Below are 20,167 nucleotides of genomic sequence, written 5' to 3'. Positions count from 1 at the left end.
CTGATTTCCTTTTGGAAAAAACTACTTTTGGGATATTCAGATCAGCCTTCATGAAGCTGTTTCCCTCCAGCTGAGTTGGATTCAGGGCCTTTTTACAACTTGTAGAGGCCAAGGATGGGAGGTACCTACCAGCCGTTGCTGCATCCTTGCATCAGCATTACTATTTTTTTTTCTACCAGTTTTTAAAGCCATGAGTCAGCAAAACAGTTTTCACCTCTTTGATAAAAGAAGTAGGCTGTATGTATATCTGTCAAAGGGCAAGTTTGCTCTGCCGTGCCTCCTGCATAAAATGGCCTGTTAGTAGCCATCCTCGTCCAAATGGTCTGGGCTGAATCCAGAAGTCAAAGCAAACTCTGCTCCTGAAGGGGACAGAGTGGTTAGAACTTATCTTCCTGTCCCAACATATTCATAGGACTTGTCCCCAAATTAAATACAACAGGAAGAAATTAAATAAACGTATGGGAGAATAATCTTACTAACTTGATTTACATTAAATTAAGGTTTGATTACATCAAATTTTGTTTTTGTCATGACTCCATCAGCTTCTTTGGTTTGACTTCACCCACTCTTTGTTGTGCCTCTCCAAAACATCCCTCAAAGGTTAAGGGGGTGTCATGGTCCATTCTACTCCCAAAGTTTTGCAATTTAAGATCGTCCCATCAAAGGCAGCACTTGATTTCTCCTAGTTCAGTGGTTCTCAACCTGTGGGTCGGGACCCCATTTGGGGTCAAACGACCATTTCACGGGGATCACCAAACCACGCTGTCCGCCATTTTTTTCCCTTTTCCCTAGCTGTCCTACTCCCTCTTATTGGTGGCCACACCCACTTGGGGGTCACCACAACATGGGGAACTGTATTATGGGGTCACGGCATTAGAAAGGTTGAGAACCACTGTCCTAGTTGGTCTTGTTCAGAGAGGAGGAAGCAGTTACAGATGGCTTAGATTAGTTGGAAAGATTCCATACTACGCATTAGATCGTGCACTTCTGTATTCATTTCAATTTGTTGAGTGGCTTCTAAATCCTTAATGGCCATATCAGTTGCACTCCTGCCATTTGGCAGGGTAAAAAGACTCGTTCTCTGTCTTCTCATCCTTAATTCCAATCTGCCGTAAGGTCAGGAACGTATCTTCAGGCACATTGCGCTCAGCCCCCGACAAATGTATTTTATCAGGGGGAAAAAAGCACTACCGGATGCTAAAACATTAATTCCTTTAATTTAGGTGCTTTAAGCTCACTCACCTACAAGCTTCTACTCCATTAGTAGAATAGAATAAACCTGGAAGGGACCTTGGAGGTCTTCTAGTCCAGCCCCCTGCTTAAGCAGGAGAACCTACACCATCTCAGACAGGTGAATGCCCAGTCTCCTCTTGAAAATCTCCCGTGATGGAGCACCCATGATTTCTGGGGGCAAGCAGTTCCACCAGTTAATTGTCCTCACTGTCAGAAAGTTTCTCCTTAATTCCAGGTTGCTTCTCTCTTTGATCAGTTTCCAACCATTGTTTCTCCTCCTGCCCTCTGGTGCTCTGGTGAACAACCTGACCCCCTCTTCTTTGTGGCAGCCCCTCAAATACTGGAACACTGCTATCATGTCCACCCTATTTCTTCTTTTCTTTAGACTAGCCAAACCCAAGTCCCGCAGCCGTTCTTAATATGTTTTAGACTCCAGGCCTTTGATCATCTTAGTTGCTCTTCTCTGATTTTTTTCCAAACTCTCAACATCTTTATTGTGATATGGGGACCAATATTGGCTTCAGTGATGCTTTATTTGCATAACCTATTTACGTAAAGGTAAACAAGGCCCATATGAATTCGCGAGTTGCTCTAAGTCTTCCGGTTGGAAGAAGAAAGTGGGAAGGAGGACCTGAGACCATGAATTTCACGAGAAAGTTGGGCTGTTTATAAATTAGCATCCAGAGCAGCATATATGTTGAAAGAAAGAAAGAAAGAAAGAAAGAAAGAAAGAAAGAAAGAAAGAAAGAAAGAAAGAAAGAGAGAGAGAGAGAGAGAGAGAGAGAGAGAGAGAAAGAAAAGAAAGAAAGAAAGAAAGAAAGAAAGAGAAAGAAAACAAAAAGGACCATGAAATAACCTTACACAGCTTGTTCAACGCTAAATCCTCGAAATGTCTCTGAGCACCTAAATGTCTCTGAGTACCTAAACTGGTACTCTCTGTTTGTGTGGTGAACCTCAGTTGTCAGACTTCTTTTATAGCTTAGTCTTAACCATAGGGTCAGCTAGGCAAAGCGGGATTTGCAAATCCAGCACATCTGGAATACACCAAGTTTGGAAAACTGATCTAGAAGTTGATTAATGACTCTTCTTTGCTAAAGGTCAATGAGTGCCCCTCCCAACTGATGGGATGTGGAACAAGAACGAGATTGGGGAGTTATTAACTTCCAAATATGCTATTTTAGCATTCCCAGCTGCATAATCAAACAATCTGGCTTTTGTTTCTTTGATTGCATGCTGCTGTTTGGTTTGGTTTTTAGGAGTGTTACAGTGCTATTTCAAGTTACCATACCATTAGCCTTTAAAGAAATATAAAAAACAGCAAGCACTGAACTTACATTGATTCCTCCCATTGAAAGAAACCTTAGCTTTTTTTCTGCCTTAGCCTGAAGTATGAAAGGTATGTCCAGCTTGCAAGGTTCTTGTGAAAAGTAAAATACTCCTATCTCCATTTTTTAGCTGCTTTCCTTTTTTTTTTAAACCTCGTAGTTTCAGAAATGCATTGCTATGATTTATCTTTTGGAACTCTTTTTATTTGTTTGTTTGTTTGTTTATATCATGTCAAGTGTTTCGATGTTAATATCTCTTCATCACCCTGCCCAAATGGAGAGCCAGTTTGGTCCAATGATTACGGCACAAGGCTACACAGCAGGAGACCCTGAGTTCAAGTCCCACCTTAGACATAAAAGCCAGTCACTCTCTCTCAGCCCAACCCATCTAGCAAGGTTGCCGTTGTGGGTAAAATAGGAGGAGGAGGAAGGGTGTGTTGGATATGTTTGTCGCCTTGAGTTATTTGTAATATAATAATAGTAGTAGTAGTAGTAGTAGTAGTGGTGGTGGTAGTAGTAATACAAGCAGCGGCATGTCCAAGTAGCAACAACGGTGCACTGGAAGATATGCAAAAAATATCATTTGCCTGTAAGCAAGAACTGGTGGGATCATAACATAGAGAAAATCATAGAAAATGATAAAATTAAACTGCTCTGGGACTTCAGAATTCAAACAGACAAGCACCTTCAACATAACACCCCGGACCTAACAATTGTTGATAAGAAAGACAAAAAAGTCTGGATAGTGGATGTGGCAGTGCCTGGAGATAGCAGAATAGAAGAGAAAGAACTGGAGAAGATAACAAAATACAAAGACCTACAAATAGAAATAGAAAGACTGTGGCAAAAGCAAGCAAGAGTAGTACCAATAGTAAGAGGCGCCTTGGGTGCAATTCCAAAACAACTGGAGCACCACTTGAACACCATTGGCACTGACAAATTTGCCATTAGTCAATTGCAAAAGGCGGCCTTACTAGGAACTGCTTCCATCCTGCAATGATATCTGTAAGAACATCAAACATCCACATCTGCCTATCCGAGGTCCTTGGTAAGGACTCGATAGGTAGACAAAATGCCAAATCCAGTCTGAACATCTGGCTGACTGTGCGATGATCCATAGTAATAATAATAATAATAATAATAATAATAATAATAATAATAATAATAATAATGGCAGCATATACAAACAAATGTTGGTTCTTTCAACCAGGTACTGTTATTCCATGATCAGAACTATGGGATACATTATGAATATACCATTCCTGTGAATTATTCTACTGAAAATAGAAGTGAGTCAGAACATCAACAGGACTCGCTGTATATATGGACACACAGTGGATGGGAAGACTGCAATGTACAGTGTGGAGGAGGTAATGTTCATTTATTTTTCTAAGGATTTGGTACCCCTACCTACTAGCTGGAATTCTTGAGATGACTCCTGTTATTTATAAAGTACAGCAAAGTGAGATCTAGGTTGCTGGGAATAATAATAAAAAAAAGGTATGCTATTTTCATTTCCGACTACAGGGTAGTAGAAGTCCACAAGTCATAAAAGGGCCAAGTTTGAAGACCCCTGCTTTAAAGCTATCATATCTGGTGAAGACTCCAAGAAACCTGGGCAAAATAAATTCTCTTTTAATTGGAAATCTCAGCATTTGACCTGGAATGCAAACTCTTTTTTTTTTTTTTTTTTTCTACTGAACTCTAGCTCTTGAATTGACTGATCTGGGAAGATTGATGATCAAACGTTTTCCATCATTGCAGACAAAATTGGTCTGGAGAGGAATCAGAAATTCAAGACAATGAGCTGGAGATGATCAAGTCTTCCTTCCACCTAAGTAAAAAACAAAGGCTCCCCAATGTGTTCTGTAACTATTACATGATGGGAGAAACAAAAGTAGACTTGCCTGCCAAAAAATATGTCATCTGATCTGTTTTTGCTTCAGGTTCCTAAGTGGCTACTTTGCAAAGTAGCAAATTTGGTGGTGGGGGGGAGAAACCACTGACAATTTGCTTACAGTCGAGTGGGATTCCGCTATTTTCTGCTGCACCAATATTTCTGAGATCCAGAAATCCATTGCCAAACAACGGCAGATAAGTATTTTAATAAATAGCTCTGCCTTGCCAAAAATCACTCTTTCCTCCTGTCTTTTGCATTCAGGGGAACGGAAAACCGTTGTGTCCTGCACCCAGATTGTTAACAAGACTATGATACTGGTGAACGACAGTGCTTGCCAGAGGGCAACCCGTCCAGAGCCACAGGTCAGAATGTGTCATGCCCATCCCTGCCAGTCCAGGTAAGAAGCGTGTTGCAAATATCAGAAATACATTTCCCTTGGAATACCTAAAGGGCAAAGAACACTTTTGAGCCCCCAAAGAAATGTTTCTATTTGGAATCTTCATTGCGTCTGTGGGTACCTATCCAGGGGAAAAAAGATGGAAGTGAGTTAGGCCTGAAAGAGCATCGTATGAGCTAGGAGAAGTCTTGGGAGCAAGTCACCAATCTTCCTCCTAGTAAATGTATTTGGACACCAACCATGCAACAAATGGTTGCCGTTTTATGAACAGGCACACCGTGTGCCCTATTATTTAGGAATGACATGTTCTCAGTGCCATTATTATTAATGGTTGGTTGTGCAGTCACCCAGGCGTTTATGCTGGATTTGGCATTTTTGTGCCCCTTTCCCAAGGACTTGGCAAGGCAGTTGTTCCTTGATGGTGCTGAAAGTATTGTCACAGGATGTAAGTTATTCCAAGGAAAGCTGCCTTTTGCAATTGACTGCTGGTAATTTTGTCAATGCCAAGGGTGTTCAAGTGGTGTTCCAGATGTTTTGGAATTGCCCCCAAATTGATCAGTAGAGTTTGAAGCACTGAAGAACGAGCATCATTCTTTTATACTTTCTAGTAACAGAACTTTTGATTCATCCACTGGTCAAACCATAACCAAAGTAGAGATAATTATGCTAAGCAGGCTCTATCTTATGGGGTTTTTTTTTCTCTACCCAGTGACCCTTTTTATCTGCTAAGTTATTCATTTGCTATTTGGTCAGAAACGGAGTGAAGGAGACAATCTTCACACTGATTGCTTCCCTTCCTCTACTGGACAAACAATTAGAAACAATGCTAAAGTGTCTTTGAGCAAGCTTATAGTCACTTTAGAGGTCAAGCAACTAAGAGTGGGCCTGTTATTGCTTCGAAGCACATGGCCAGACAATGCTTCAGGCTTGGCCACACCCCGCTCAGCATTTTCACATTCCTTCCAGGTTGGCCATACATTCACACTTCAGAGACTGCCAAATGGAAACATTTTCTGAAACACATTCCCTTCATCTCTGTAGAATTTAAATTTCCATTTGTGTTTGCCCACACAGACATTAGAAATGCATGCTTGGCATATTCGTTGACCGAGAACATCTTAAAGAGAACGTTCTCTTTCACCATGGATAGAGTGTTTTATTTTTTAAATATAGAGATATATTTTCTTTTCAGAAATTCTGAGTTTGTTTTCCAAGTCCAAATGGAATTATTATAGGATTCCTAACAGTAAGTTCTTCTGTTTTCCACATCACACTCTGACTTTTTTCTGCACGAGTTGTAGGAAACGAGAACAGGGGTTGTAATTTCTGACACTGTGATAAAGTTACAAAATAAATCTGGGATGTTAAACATGATACTCACCAGAAAGTGAGATCAGTGGTTACCTTTAAGATCTGAAACGTTTGTGTTTGATTCTTTGATGTTCAATTCTTCAAAAGTTGTTATGTCTTTGATTATCCAGCTCTAAAATTGCAGTACGTTTAGCAACCAAAATTAGGATTGGCCACTCCGTCGTTAAGCAAAGCAATCACTAAGGGACACAACAACTGTGCTGATGATCTTATTTCAGCTCTCCTTTGCTTTACTGACCTGCAGAGGTCATAAATGCATGAGTTGGTTGCAAAGTTACTTTTTCATCACCGTTGTAACTGCAAACATTCATTAAACAAGGCAGTCCTTTAGTTGTCTTACCTTGCAGTGTGAAAGTTTGACTGGGAGGAAGATCAGTAGAGAGCCACAATTAAGGAGAAATTTCTTGTCAGGGAGAACAATTAACCAGTGGAACTGCTTGCCTCCAGAAGTTGTGGGTGCTCCATCATTGGAGGTTTTCTAGAAGAGACTGGACAGCCATTTGTTCTGAATGGTAATAGTGTCTTCTGCTTGAGGAAGGCCTTCTAGGTCTCTTCCAACTCTGTTATTCTGTAATTCTGAGTTTGAGTAAAAAAATAAAGCCTGTTTCTTTAGCAGCTTTGCAATGAGTTCTTGAAAGGAGAAGATCCTAAACCCTGCATTTCCCCTCCATCTTCAAACAGAATTTTGGGCCCTTCTCAAGTTCATTTTCCTGTCTTTTCTTATACACCACTGAACTGGAAAAAAAAAAGAAGAAGAAGTACGGGAGTCTGCCTTTTTTCAGCTGCCTTTCTTTTCCCTTTCATCAAAGTCACCATCTATTTTTCTCTCTCCGTTCTTTGCCCCACAGCTATAGACCACATTCAACTACACTACCACAATCAGGCCTGCACGGCAACCTTTTTGTTCTTGAGGTGTGACAATAAATTAGCGAAGCCGTTCTCTCCCCATCCCACCCATAGTGTTACACCGCCTTCCATCTGATTTGAGTTTTCAGCCAATAATGGTTAACCAAAGTCCTAATTTTTTGCTCCTGGGTTTCATTTTCTTTTCATTAAGACGGCTGGCTCGCTGTGGTCTTTTTGCCCATTCAAACCGTTCCTTGTCTCTTAATTCCTATATACTGCTTGGTGCTTTAGAAGCAGGCCAAAGACAAAGATGGGTTTGCTTTGCAATGGTGGCGGTAGTGAGAGGGCTAATCAAGTTGACAGGCTTAAAAGCCAGACTAGAATTTTAACTTCCCGAAAAAGAGGATGGTTTTCATGCTTTATTTCACGCTCCCACACATCAAGGGCTCTAACTAACTGCTTTCTTTTGACGTGAGGTTTTTTCAAATTAGAGAAGAAAGCTGCCTTCGGAACAGATCTCCCTAAGTGCTTAATGGATGCCATAAAGAGCATTTATCAGATGCATTCCTTTTCCTCATAACCGTCAGTTAAGGCTTGCTTTGAGCTATTCCAGCTTTATAGCTTAGATCTACCAAGAGAGTCGTGAATAGTATCTGGGAAACCTGGAAGAGTAGATTGATGAAAAGTTGGAGAGAGTCTAGAACAGGGACCCTCCCAAACTTTTCAGCTGAGTGAGCCCTTCATAAAGTTTCAGATTATTAATCAGCCCCCAGGCCCGTACAGTGTTATATGAAAATCATTTCAAAAACACTATTCTAACTAATGAACAATAACAGCAATAATAGACAATTCAAAGCAACTCTCAATGATGGTTGACATCTAACCCTGAGTAATGGTCTCGCTGCTAGCCCCTCAAACTATGGAGCTCTACTAAGACCCCCAAAAGTATTGGTCCCAATCAGCTTTCTATCATTTATCAGCCACCTATTGACCCCCAGACACTTATTTGAGAGTCCTATCAACCCTTGGGGGTTGACATTGTCCACTTTGGGGAACCTTAGTCTAGAGCCCAGTTAGATCCCATTTAAATCATCCAAGGAGCAACCAGATCTTTTCAGAAGCATCTGAGAATTTCACACAAGGATTAAATTTGGAAATTTTAGAATGACATTTGCCTGTATTTGTAATAGAGCTGTGCAGCACTTCAGATTCAAAAGGCACTCGCGGTGGGAGACGCTCAGGTAGCACCAGTCAATAATGTGTCCATCCAGCTGTATTTTTTTCCCCAGATCACACAGCTGCTCTTAGCAGCTGCCACACAGTCCTGGGAAAAGATGTGCTTGGTTTAAGGAGTTGTCAACGGATGCAACATGAGACCCAGGCACATCTGAAGCCCGGCCGGTTCCCAATCGATGGTGCCTTATTCTGCTTCAAAAACCGAGCTCCAAAAATTGGATACAGGCAGATTTTGAGATAGTGTAATTGCATAGAGTTGAATAAGACCGAGCATCACATCTGCCCTACAATAAAGCAGAAAGGGCGGTGAATCTATATGCCACTAAAACTCTTGTGTCTCTTTTTCTGCAAACTTCATTTGGAAATGGCTCATCGTAGGGCAACCATTTTTGAAGCAAGGTACTTCAAATAGGCTAGCTTGTATGCAAAAGCCTGAACCGACGACTCCCATGGAATTTGGCGTATTTAATAAAACATTTTATCCATAAGACAACGTGTCATAAAATATTTCTTAGGTCAACGCCTGGTGTTTATTGGTTCAGGGCACCCTGAATTTTTAAGGACGTTTCCAATACATTAGAAGCTCTGTCATTGTGGAAGGTGTTAAGGAATCTGATCAGGAAATATCTCCAAAACAATGACCCAATGGGTCATGGGTTATCTAGTATCTCTTCCTCACAAGGATTGTAATTGTCCTGCTGTTCTTTCCGTGATTGTTTGAACAGGTGGGTTACAGGACAGTGGAGTCCTTGCTCTTCAACTTGTGCCAAAGGCCTCCAGCATCGGGAAGTGACATGTGTCTATCAACTGCAGAATGGTAGCTATGTCAACACTAGAGACCTCTACTGCCTTGGTCCCAAGCCAGCAACCATACAGAGCTGCGAAGGCCGAGACTGTCTTTCCATCTGGGAAGCTTCAGAATGGTCTAAGGTATTTCCAGTCTGGTAGAAGGAAGGACTGATAATTGTGAGATGTAGCTAAATATCTGCTGAAGTCAATTGGTTGAGATTACACAAAGGGCAGGACCATAACAACAATAATATAAACAAATATAACTAAGTTCCTATGGAGATTCTCAACCAACCAGGTTATGGTTACTCCAAAGATGCTTTTTCTGAAAGGCAACTGGAGTTTCTTGGTAATCATCATCATCATCATCATAGAGTTGGAAGGGACTTTGGAGGTCTTCTAGTCCAACCCCCTACTCAGGCAGGAAACCCTTTACCATTTCAGACAGGAATTTCAGGCAGGAAACCCTACACCATTTCTCTTTGAAAACATTGTGACTTCTCATCCAAGAAGTTTCTTCAGTCTTAAAAACTTTTAGATGTGAAGAAGCTTCTTGGATGAGAAGGCACAACGTTTTCAAAGAGAGATACTCCAGTTGCCTTTTTTATAAAAAGCAGTTTTGGAACAAATACAATTAAGGTTCCATATGTCAATTAAAATACTGTGGCTTCCCACTGGGAGTTGTGGAATTTGAGAGGAGGCTACTAATTAAAAACAAATAACTTAAAGAAGTCTTCCATCCAAAATTACATGTATGCTTTTGCACTGCAAAGATATTAATTTTTGCAAGGAGGTCATGAAATTAGATACAAGGAGAGGGAGAGAGAGAATTCTAAAGTCATTTCCCAGTTGCTCTGTAGTTTCCAGAGCATGTTTGCTTGCTAGCTGGCTCATAAAACACTTGTCATTCATGTCCTAAACAAGGTCGGCAGTCACGTCTGCCTGGATTATGGCTTTTTATAAAAAAAAACATTTTCTTTTTTAAGAAAGATGGTTAGATATGCATGTTGAGATCTGCCCTTTGCTGCAATCAGCATCAGGCTAAGACTTGCTTCTAACCTGGGCACCCCACTCCCCCAAATAGAGATGCTTTATTTGGAGCATATTCGAAAAGAATGCACAAAGATCTTCATCTATTTATTTGGTGCTGGATCCACAGTCTGTTCATCAGTGACCCATGGAAGGGCAGGAAGTTAAACATGATTTATAGGGGGAAAATTATTGGGGTTTTTTATTCATTAGTGTTATATACATTGGTGTATATTTTTTTCCTGTGAAAAATCCATGAAGATTATTGACTCTAGAAAGAGTGCAGAGAAGAGCAACAAAGATGATTAGGGGACTGGAGGCTAAAACATATAAGGAACAGTTGCTGGAATTGGATATGTCTAGTTTAATGAAGAGAAGGACAAGGGGGGACATTTTAGCAGTGTTCCAATATCTCAGGAGTTGCCCCAAAGAAGAGGGAGTCAAAGCACCCGAAGGCAGGACAAAAAGCAATGGATGGAGACTCATCAAGGAGAGAAGCAACCTAGAACTAAGGAGAAACTTTCTGACAGTTAGAACAATTAACCAGTGGAACAACCTGCCTCCAGAAGCGGTGAATGCTCCAACACTGGACGTTTTTAAGAAGAGACTGGACAGACATTTGTCCGAAATGGTACAGTGTTTCCTGTCTGAGCAGGGGGTTGGACTAGATGACCTCCAAAGTCCCTTCCATCATCATCATCATCATCAGCAGCAGCAGCAGCAGCAGTAGTAGTAGCAGTAGTAGTAGTATTCCCATTTGGAAAAAGTGGAATGCTTTAAAGCTGAAACTGCTTTGAACATTTCAGGTGCAATTCATCCAAATGTCAATGCTCCCTTTTGCAGTGTTCCTCTGATTGTGGAAGGGGGAAACAGAAGAGAAAAGTCATGTGTACCAACTCACAAGGAAAGTGTGATGCAGCTACGAGGCCAAGGGAAGAGGAAGAGTGTGAAGATCACACCGGATGCTACGAATGGAAGACTGGGGAGTGGTCTAAGGTCAGGCGGTCTGCTATTTAAAGAGACATAATTTGAAGCAGGTGGTGTGGATCAGTGTGTCTCTGGAATAGCATTTCGTTCTAGCTCTAGTTTGCAATTCCTGCATTAGTGTGAGGAACAGAAATACATTAGTCCGTTTACTTCTCGCTTTTCATAAGGATAAAGACCAATGACTAAATACATATTTGCACATACAAACCAAACGGAATGAACGCCAGAATAGATTTCTTTAACCCACTAAGAATTAGAATTGATCATTGAGGGAGGGAGGGTGGAAGGAAAGAGAGGAGGAGGGAAGGGAAGGGAAGGGAAGGGAAGGGAAGGGAAGGGAAGGAAGGAAGGAAGGAAGGAAGGAAGGAAGGAAGGAAGGAAGGAAGGAAGGAAGGAAGGAAGGAAGGAAGGACCAAAATTATTTTTAAACTAGACAGCGGACAGCAAAATAATTGTGCTCTCAAGCATTCATACTAAGTGGCGTTTATGGTCTGTTATCATAAATTTAGCATCTGGGCAGTCCTTTGGGGAGTATTTCACCATTCACTGCCTCCTTTGGGAAGCTTATCAGCGACCACTCTCATATAATCCCAGCTTCAGCTAATATTGAAAGACCCCTGCTTGTTTAACCAGTTCGTGGGAAATCAGACTGAAACCAGACTTACGAGCCGATGGTTCACAGTCTCTTAACGGTATACCTTATCCCACAAAACTTTATTTTCTCGACTTGGGTGTAGGGGAGGGGGGGAAAACCCCTGTTTTTGACTTGAATGCCTCTGCTGATTGAATCAGGAGACTCAGCAAGCCCGTTTCAAAGGCTGGCCTGTGTGGACAAGGAGCCCCCTTTCTCGGGCAGCCCCACCCCATCCTGGGTGGCAGGCCTGGGAATTTGGCCGCCAGCCTAGGTCCCATGCTTCCCAGCTGGGAACCGACTCCTGCTTTCTTTCCATGTTCCGCACCTGATGGCAGAGTCTTTCCAGCCAGCTCCAGGAGGACTCCGCTCCAAGCGGAATGCATTCTGAAGCGTCAGCAAAGGGCTTGGCTAAAAGAAAAAAAGGGGGAAAAAGAGAGAGAGGACATCTTCAGAATGCGGGGTGGCTGCCAAGCCCTGTCACTGGTGATAAAGCGCCTTTGAAACATTGCCTCCAGCCACCTGCCTGCCCGCCCTCCCCTGACGAGTGGAGCTGCCAGTTGCCTCTTGCGCTGCTCGCCTCTGAAATCCTGGCAGCAGCTCTTCCTCCCCGCAGGACCTGTAAACCCCAGGGAAATTCTCATTTCCTTTTAGAATAACCCTGCTTTTGTCTTCTGCCTTGAGAAGGGATCAGCAGTCATTCATCACTGCTGGGAGCAAGCGAGGCCCTCTCATTATGACTGGGCTATTTGGCAGGGGCACCCAGTTTTCTCTGCAATGGGGGAGCGAGGCAGCTAAATCTTCCGGGGCGAAGGCACCAGAAGCCCCCGTCTTCCTGATTTGCAGTCCGCGGCTCGGTTGATCTGTATGCGAAAAGGAACTCTTGCAGGCTAGAATCGAACTCAGTAGCCGCGGATTCTGGATAATGTTAGCCAAGCCGCTTCTGCATATACTCCCAGCTTCCCCCATCTCCCCAGCCGGATGGGTATATAAGTAGTTCTCGACTTTCAACCACAGTTGAGCCGAAAACCTCCGTTGCTAAACAAGGCAGTTGTTAACGGAGTCATGTGATCACAGGACACTGCAAACAGACATATATATGGCTCAGTGGCTGAGCACCCAACATGCAGTCGCATGACTGGGGGGGGTCACCCTCAGAACTTGGTATCCGGGTCATAAGTACCCCCCAAGTACAGGTAGCGCTCAACTTAACAACAGTTCATTTAGTGACCACTTGAAGTTACAACAAGACTGAAAAAAGTGACGTTTTTCACACGCACGACCGTTGCAGCCTCCCCCGTGGTCACGTGGTCAGAATTCAGATGCTTGGCAACTGACTTGTCTTTGTGTCGGTTGCCGTGTTCTGAGGTCATGGGATCCACCTTTCGCGACAAGCAAAGCCAATGGGGAAGCCAGATTCCCAGGAAAGGTTGTCAAATGGGGCAAAACTCACTTAACAAGCATCTCACTTAGCAACACAAATTTTGGGGTCAATTCTGGTGGTATGTCAAGGACTACCTGCAAGTCTGCTGTAATTTCAAGCGGTCACTAAGTGACCAATCGTAAGTCAAGGACTGTCTACATAAATCTAATAAATCCAAGGTCTTCATCTGCCTCAGTTATATCTCTGCTTTACATATATCGTGATGGTTCCCTCTCTCGTCTAGTGCTCCTCAACGTGTGGCAAAGGTCTTCAGTCCCGCGTGGTGCAGTGCATGCACAAAGTCACAGGTCGCCATGGCAACGAGTGTCCCGCCTTCTCCAAACTTGCCGCCTACCGACAGTGTCACCAACAGGCCTGCAATGAGAAAATCAATGTCAACACAATTACCTCTCCAAGACTTGGTCAGTATGCATTCCCTTTTGAATTTTGAATTTTGAACTCTTTATTTGTCATCTTCCTCTCAATCAAAATAAACTTAAGAAGCCCCTGCCAAAACACAGGGTCCCTCCACTGAGTTTCAGATTTCTTACGACTTGGTCAATGAGTTTTTCCTTTCTTTTCTCACCAAGGAAAATTTTCCACCTAAAAACTTAACATAAGGAAACACTGAGAATGATATAATATTGGGCATGCTTTTGAAGTTGAAAGTTGTTGAGAATCCAGTTCCCAGAATTCTAGACATGCTGTGAGGTGCGGAAATCTTGATTTGGAACACAACTGGGATAGGCTGGGTCAGGAAACAGATCATTACAGATTGGATAGAAATGAGATGGATGGATGGATGGATGGATGGATGGACAGACGGATGGACTGATTCCTGACCGTGAGAACAATTAATCAGTGGAACAACCTGCCTCCAGAAGTTGTGAATGCTCCAACACTGTCCAGTCTTTTTAAGAAGAGACTGGACAGCCATTTGTCTGAAATGGTATAGGGTTTCCTGCCTGAGCAGGGGCTTGGACTAGATGACCTCCAAGGTCCACTTCCAACTCTGTAGATGGATGGATGGATGGATGGAAGGAAGGAAGGAAGGACTGGCAGATGGACAGACACCAGTTGATAGCAGGAAGGACAGACAGATAGATGCAGTTTCTCTAGAATTACCGTCTTCCTAAATGAAAACAATGGCATAATTCCTTGTTCCAATATTCTCTCTTCCTGTTTTAACAGCTGCTTTGACATATAAGTGCACGGGAGACCAATGGGCAGTTTATTGTCGAGTGATCCGGGAGAAGAACCTCTGCCAGGACATGCGTTGGTACCAGCGCTGCTGTCAAACCTGCAGAGACTTCTATGCAAGCAAGATGCAGCAGAAGAGTTAATGAAATCTGCCTGCGGTCCTTGGGGAATGATGGCTCGCCCATACTTCTTCCCACGATGTATCATTAACTTATGGAACTTGCTGCCACAAGACGTGGCGATAGCTATTTCAGCTTAGATTAGATAAATTTATAGGGGAATTGGGTCTATTGGTGGCTAATAGTCACGACTGCTAATTATAGAGCCTCTGTGAACAGAGGCCACATACTTTTGAAATGCAAGGACTAATGATATCACATTGGAAGGCCATCATCACCTTTCACATGGCTGGATGTTATGAAAAAGAAGAAGCTTGACCAGATGGACCTTGATCTGATTCAGCAAGGTCAACTGTATCCGAAAATTGCAAACGCAAGTATCTGTTTAATTTCAAACTCAAGTTATTCACACCCAATTAATTCCGGTGCTTACCTAGCAAGACTCGAAGCTCCTTTTGCAGACTGGATGAATGAAAGCAAAATCATCACATAAAAAAGAAGAAGAAAAAAAGAATTCATCTCAAAAACCAACCCTGTAGAATATTATGATACTTTTGACATAGCTGCATTTTTTTTTTCATTAATATATAGATTATTGCAAGCCACTGGATGGCTTGTTACCATTTTTTTAATTTTTTATTTTTTAAGGAAAAGATTAGGAGAGCAATTAAATTGAATGAAGATATATGTACCTGTAGCGAATATTATCTCCATCTATATCTCTGGATGAAGGGTGGATGGTTTGAAAGGGAAAAGCCGTTAATGAAGTGAAATCTTATATAATTTTACCAGAAAGCAGTAAACAGCAGACCAGCCCTTCCGAAACTTCTGAACGAAATCTACTGTAGCCCCTCAATCCACCACTTAGTATAATTTCAGAGAAATTTTTAAAAAAGCCCTAATTAATAGCCATCTTTCCTCTCTCGCCTAAAATATATGTATTTATATATTAATTTTCCCCTGGGCTGGTCTTCTGTTCAGCTTTTTAGACTACAATTCCCAGCCTCACCTAAGTCTAATAGGGTAGCCTAATGCATCTGAAATATTTAATACAGCAATAAATAAAAGATAAAGTAATCATTTTGTAAGCCCCTATTGAAATGTTTTATTGCATAGGGCAGTGGTGGCGAACCTATGGCACGGGTTCCAAAGGCAGCACGCAGAGCCCTCTCTGTGGGCACGCGCGCCATCGCCCCAGTCCTAGGCCTTCAGCTGGGTTTTATAAAACCGTTTCGCTTTAGGCCTCCGCCACCGTGTGCAAAAAAAAAAAGGTTCAGTCAATCAGTCAATTTCAACTTTTCGCAGGGAAAAAAAAGATCTTGCAAAGTTGGAATTGATTGATTGAACTTTTTAGTCCCACCCAGTCTGCCGTTACCACCGCAGCCAGGCCCAGCCAATGGGCTACACCCAGCCAATGGGCCACACCCACCTGGCACCCGATGATGCATAAGTGGGTTTTGGGTTGCAGTTTGGGCACTTGGTCTCTAAAAGGTTCACCATCACTGGCATAGGGGATAACTTGAATCCAGACCATGTCCATCATTTTATATTATAACTGAGCATCTTTTCAAAATTCTGACCCGGCACTAGAACTGCTCCTTCGAAGGGAAGGGAGAAACTCAATGGGGCCAGTGAAACCACATATCATCTCTGGGACCTTCTGTAATGGCTAGTTGTTGTTCAAGCATGGAAAGGATCATGCAAGGTATTGCTCTAAGACTGAAAGGTATCCGTGTCTAACCTGATTGGAACATCCTTTATTAACAATATCTGGACAAAGTGTTTGCTTCAGCATCTCCCAACACCTTCAGGGAATTATAGGATTAGGCTTCATCCCTCACCAACTACCTAATTTGCAATTCACAGACTGAATCTGTTCTCTGCAACTCAACCGTCCTGGAAGACGGAACATCCTGTCATGTTAGGACACTTGGATATCTCATCCGGCGGCAATCAAGCAGATGAAGGCATGGAACGCTCTGGATATTACAACTCGAAGTTTGCAAAGATGCGGAGATGTACAGTTGGATAAGCACGATTGCAAAAAAAAAAAAAAGAATGCACATTATGCCTTATGGAACAAAGCCATCATATGCATTAGAAATTCCTCAAAGTCTCTTTTGGGGAAATAAATGTCATACAAGGAATTACACTTTTCAGACAAAGAAAAAGGGATCATGTCGGCCATTCCAAGCCAGAGGAAAACTTAATGGTGCTCAAACTTTCTACCCCTACTCAAGGCAACAGGAATGTTTGCAATGCATATGGAGTGGCGCAGGAGATGTTTCTTTACCCTTCAAATTCCACTGGTGCTAAGCTCCTGCTCTCCTGAATTATCAGAAGCAAAAAGGTTGGTTCTGACATAAGTTATTAGACATTTAGTCCCTACAAATAATGGTACAGTGGTGAGTTTGCAGCTCTGCTTGGATCTCCATGGGAGTCCAGTGATTAGTGCAATGTTAAAGTACCCATTTTGTTACTTGCTAGCCTAGTGTGTGTGGATGGTCTTCACTTGTGCATCCAGTAGAATGCAGGTATTTTGTACCATTTATTTCAGTTTCACAACGCTTGAGTTTCAGTGGTTCAGTATGTAGTTCCTACTTGTATGCATACAGCCTTGGGATTAAGAACATTAGAATTGATGGCTGGGTTCACACAACAGACCTTAATTGGGTGAGTTAGCCAAACAAGTCTTAGCAACATGCGAAGTGTTCTTGTTGTTCAGAAACCAACCCACAAGCTTGAAGAATGAACTTTATCCTCATAGTGTGTCTCAATATAAGAGACACATATTGCTAAAAGCATTTGCTTGTAGTACTGCATTTTGCCCTATAAAAAAACCTGCCATTTTTATTCCTTTTCAAATCTGTGTTGTTACTGTCCCTAGATCAGTTTTATTTTATTTTATTTTTTTAAAAAAACCATCGCACTTATAAAACAATCTGAAATGTTGATAATATTGAAAAAAACAGAACAAAAACTTTCACCTATTTATACCAGCCATATTAAGCAAAGGCCTTTATGCTCAGTTAAGGATGAAAAAGTCTGCTAAGAAAAGATGGTTAGTCTAATTGGGCACAAAAGCAGCTGAATGCACAAGGATTGCAATGGAAGATACTTAAGGACTAAGTTCTCAAAATCCTTTGAGAGAGATAAAAATGTCCTTTGTGCTTTCTCCCACATTTTGATTTGCTTTCATGCACATTCTTTCCCCTTTGTGTATTAATTTTGGTAAATTATCAAGAATTACGTGAATGAAATGCTTATCTATCCTTTACGCATGGTTAATTTTTGGTATTTCCTGTTATTTCTTAGATTCTCAGTCTTGACAGTCAGGGAGAACAACCCACAGCACCCCATAAAGATAAAGAGCAAACATTTCTATTAAAAATTAACATAACACAAATGTGCTCTTCTCTAGTGGATTTCTGTGCATCCAGGGAATCTCAAGACAGGTAGCTTGAATAACAAACGTTTTTCCATCTTTAGGTCCCTGATCAGATCTGTTTATACAGCTCTTCCCCCAAAATGGAGTTGGGCAGCCAATCAATCAATAAACAAACTTATTCTCAAGATAATTCAAACTTACTATCTTGATAGTTCAACCTACATGTACAGTATATTTCACCTTTGGGGATATTCCTTGAAATAAGCAGTAAAACATTTTCTGGGATCATGTGATGCTTTCAACCGTTCTAATTTTGGCCAACATTTTTACTTCACTACTTCTGTTGCAAAGCCATATTGATGAATGGGAACTGCAAAGAAACCTCACTATGTTGTATGGATGTACATCTTTGTGGACCATCGGGCAGAGTCACAACGTCGCTATCATTTCCTACAACCCAGATAGTTTCAGGAATTCTATTTTGGGATTACTGGTGAGCGAGCTACCTTCTGAGAGCATTTGTTCACCATTACCAGTAACAGGTGTTCCTTGACTTACATTTCTGTTGCCAAGCGAGACAATTGTTAAGCGAGTTTAGCTCTATTTTACACTTTTCTTGCCACAGTCATTAAGCAAAACACTGCAGATGTTAAGTTACTAACACGGATGTTAAGTGAATCTAGCTTCCCCATTGAATTTGCTTGTCAGAAGGTCCGCAAAAGGGGGTCACACGCTTATAAGCGTGAAAAACAATTATAGGTCACTTTTTTCATTGCTGTTGTAACTTTGAATGGTCACTAACAAAATGGTTGTAAGCTAAGAACCATCTGTACTTTCATTGTGGAACACCCAAACAGCTGGGTGGCAGGTGACTTTCATTATATGTAAAGAAATATTTTTGTTAATTTTGAACTGAACACTCCTGCATTGTCATATTTCCACTATGATAAAGCTTTATTCTATGTACTGTTCCATAAAGTACTGTACATTTATAGTTGCACAATTTGTCACTTATGAGTGTAGAATTTTACTACCATTTGGTGCTACCTTTTTCTCCCTTTGTGATTTAAAGCAATGGTTTGCAGCTGAATATGGATATTTTATTCTAATACAAGGCAATAATGGAATGTTAGGTTGTTCACTAGAGAGCAAACATGTATATATGCTTTAAAAACAATTAGATATGAACTATAGTCAAGATAATATTTCTAATTCTTTTTCCTGGTGCTGGCTAAAATTGGTCAAAGAAATACAGTCAAGCTGAATAAAACCAACTGTAATTTAAAAAAAAAGTAATTCCACTCTGGAAATGAGAGAAGCTTCATTGTGTTTGAAATAAATATTAATATTAAAAATAAATAAATGTATTTTTTCCAAAATTTCAACAAGCCGTGCCTTTATTTGCAATGCGTGGAGTTTATTCAAAGTAATTTATTGATGCTGCCCTACTCAGGAAGAGCCAAATTTATCTTTCGTTTTAGCTAACTTAGTAATTTCTTTCTCCTGGGTTCCAGTTGCCTGTGTAATCAAACTCCTTTTACAATATATGGTATAAGATCACCATCTGCTGGCAAATTGTTAAAATTGCTATATCAATTTTCTCCTGTCCGAATCAGGAGGAGCCTGACAGGATCTTTTCTGGCTAAAAAAAAGTATTTAAAGGCATGTTGCCACTCATGGTTATAGTTCTGCCCAACCTGCAGCCATTGTCCATCACAGCAGCAGAAAGGCTTGTTAAAAAAAAAAAAAACCTTTTTTATTTAGACACCTGTAGAACTAAGGTTGGTGGGAATTCAAGAAAAGTTCTTGAGCTGACAGTTGTGTTTTTTCTAACAAGGTTTAATGACTCTGCCTGCATCCATCCATTGTCATGTACAATTTTTGGATTGGAAGCATCGGTCAATCAATCAGAAGACAGCTGGAAGGGACCTTCAAGGACATCTAATTCAACCCCTAGGGCTCAAGCAGGAGACCCTATACCATTTCAGACCAATGGCTGTCCAGTCTCTTCTTAAAAGCCTCCAGTGCTGGAGCACCCACGACTTCTGGAGGCAAGCTGTTCCACCGGTTAATTGTTCTCACTGTTAGGAAGTTTCTCCTTAATTCCAGGTTGCTTCTCTCCTTGATTAAGCTTCCAATCCATTGTTTCTTGTCCTGCCTTCTGGTGCTTTGGAAAATAAATTTACCCCTTCTTCTTTGGGGCAGCCCCTCAAATACTGAAAGACTGCTATCATGTCATCTCGAGTCCTTTTCTCTAGACTAGCCAAACCCAGTCCCTGCAACCATTCTTCTT

At 41.5% G+C, this 20,167-nt stretch overlaps 1 protein-coding gene and 1 long non-coding RNA gene across 4 annotated transcripts in view; both read left to right on the top strand.

Moving 5' to 3' along the window:
* The window catches only part of ADAMTS17 (ADAM metallopeptidase with thrombospondin type 1 motif 17), an 86,203-nt gene extending 70,483 nt beyond the window's left edge, over window positions 1–15,720 (top strand). For 2 of the 3 annotated variants that reach the window (XM_039359086.1, XM_039359085.1), the window contains 6 exons: window positions 3,769–3,928; window positions 4,720–4,855; window positions 9,034–9,238; window positions 10,970–11,122; window positions 13,412–13,589; window positions 14,359–15,720. In XM_039359086.1, coding sequence (XP_039215020.1) covers window positions 3,769–3,928; window positions 4,720–4,855; window positions 9,034–9,238; window positions 10,970–11,122; window positions 13,412–13,589; window positions 14,359–14,510 — 984 coding nt within the window. In that variant the 3' untranslated portion in view covers window positions 14,511–15,720. Of the gene's footprint in view, window positions 1–3,768; window positions 3,929–4,719; window positions 4,856–9,033; window positions 9,239–10,932; window positions 11,123–13,411; window positions 13,590–14,358 lie in introns of those variants that run through there. The other variant, XM_039359087.1, reaches the window with a different exon arrangement.
* Window positions 15,721–15,885: 165 nt separating this feature from the next.
* On the top strand, window positions 15,886–19,259 carry LOC120315169. Its single transcript, XR_005558612.1, has 2 exons — window positions 15,886–16,836; window positions 17,976–19,259. It is a non-coding gene; the product is annotated as an uncharacterized LOC120315169 (long non-coding RNA).
* Window positions 19,260–20,167: the final 908 nt, after the last annotated feature.

Source organism: Crotalus tigris, unplaced genomic scaffold, assembly GCF_016545835.1.
Source record: "Crotalus tigris isolate CLP2741 ecotype Arizona unplaced genomic scaffold, ASM1654583v1 scf7180000019068.10715455, whole genome shotgun sequence".
NCBI lineage: Eukaryota > Metazoa > Chordata > Lepidosauria > Squamata > Viperidae > Crotalus > Crotalus tigris.
Note: the sequence above shows the minus strand (reverse complement) of the source record. Positions and strands in the feature narration are given on the sequence as shown.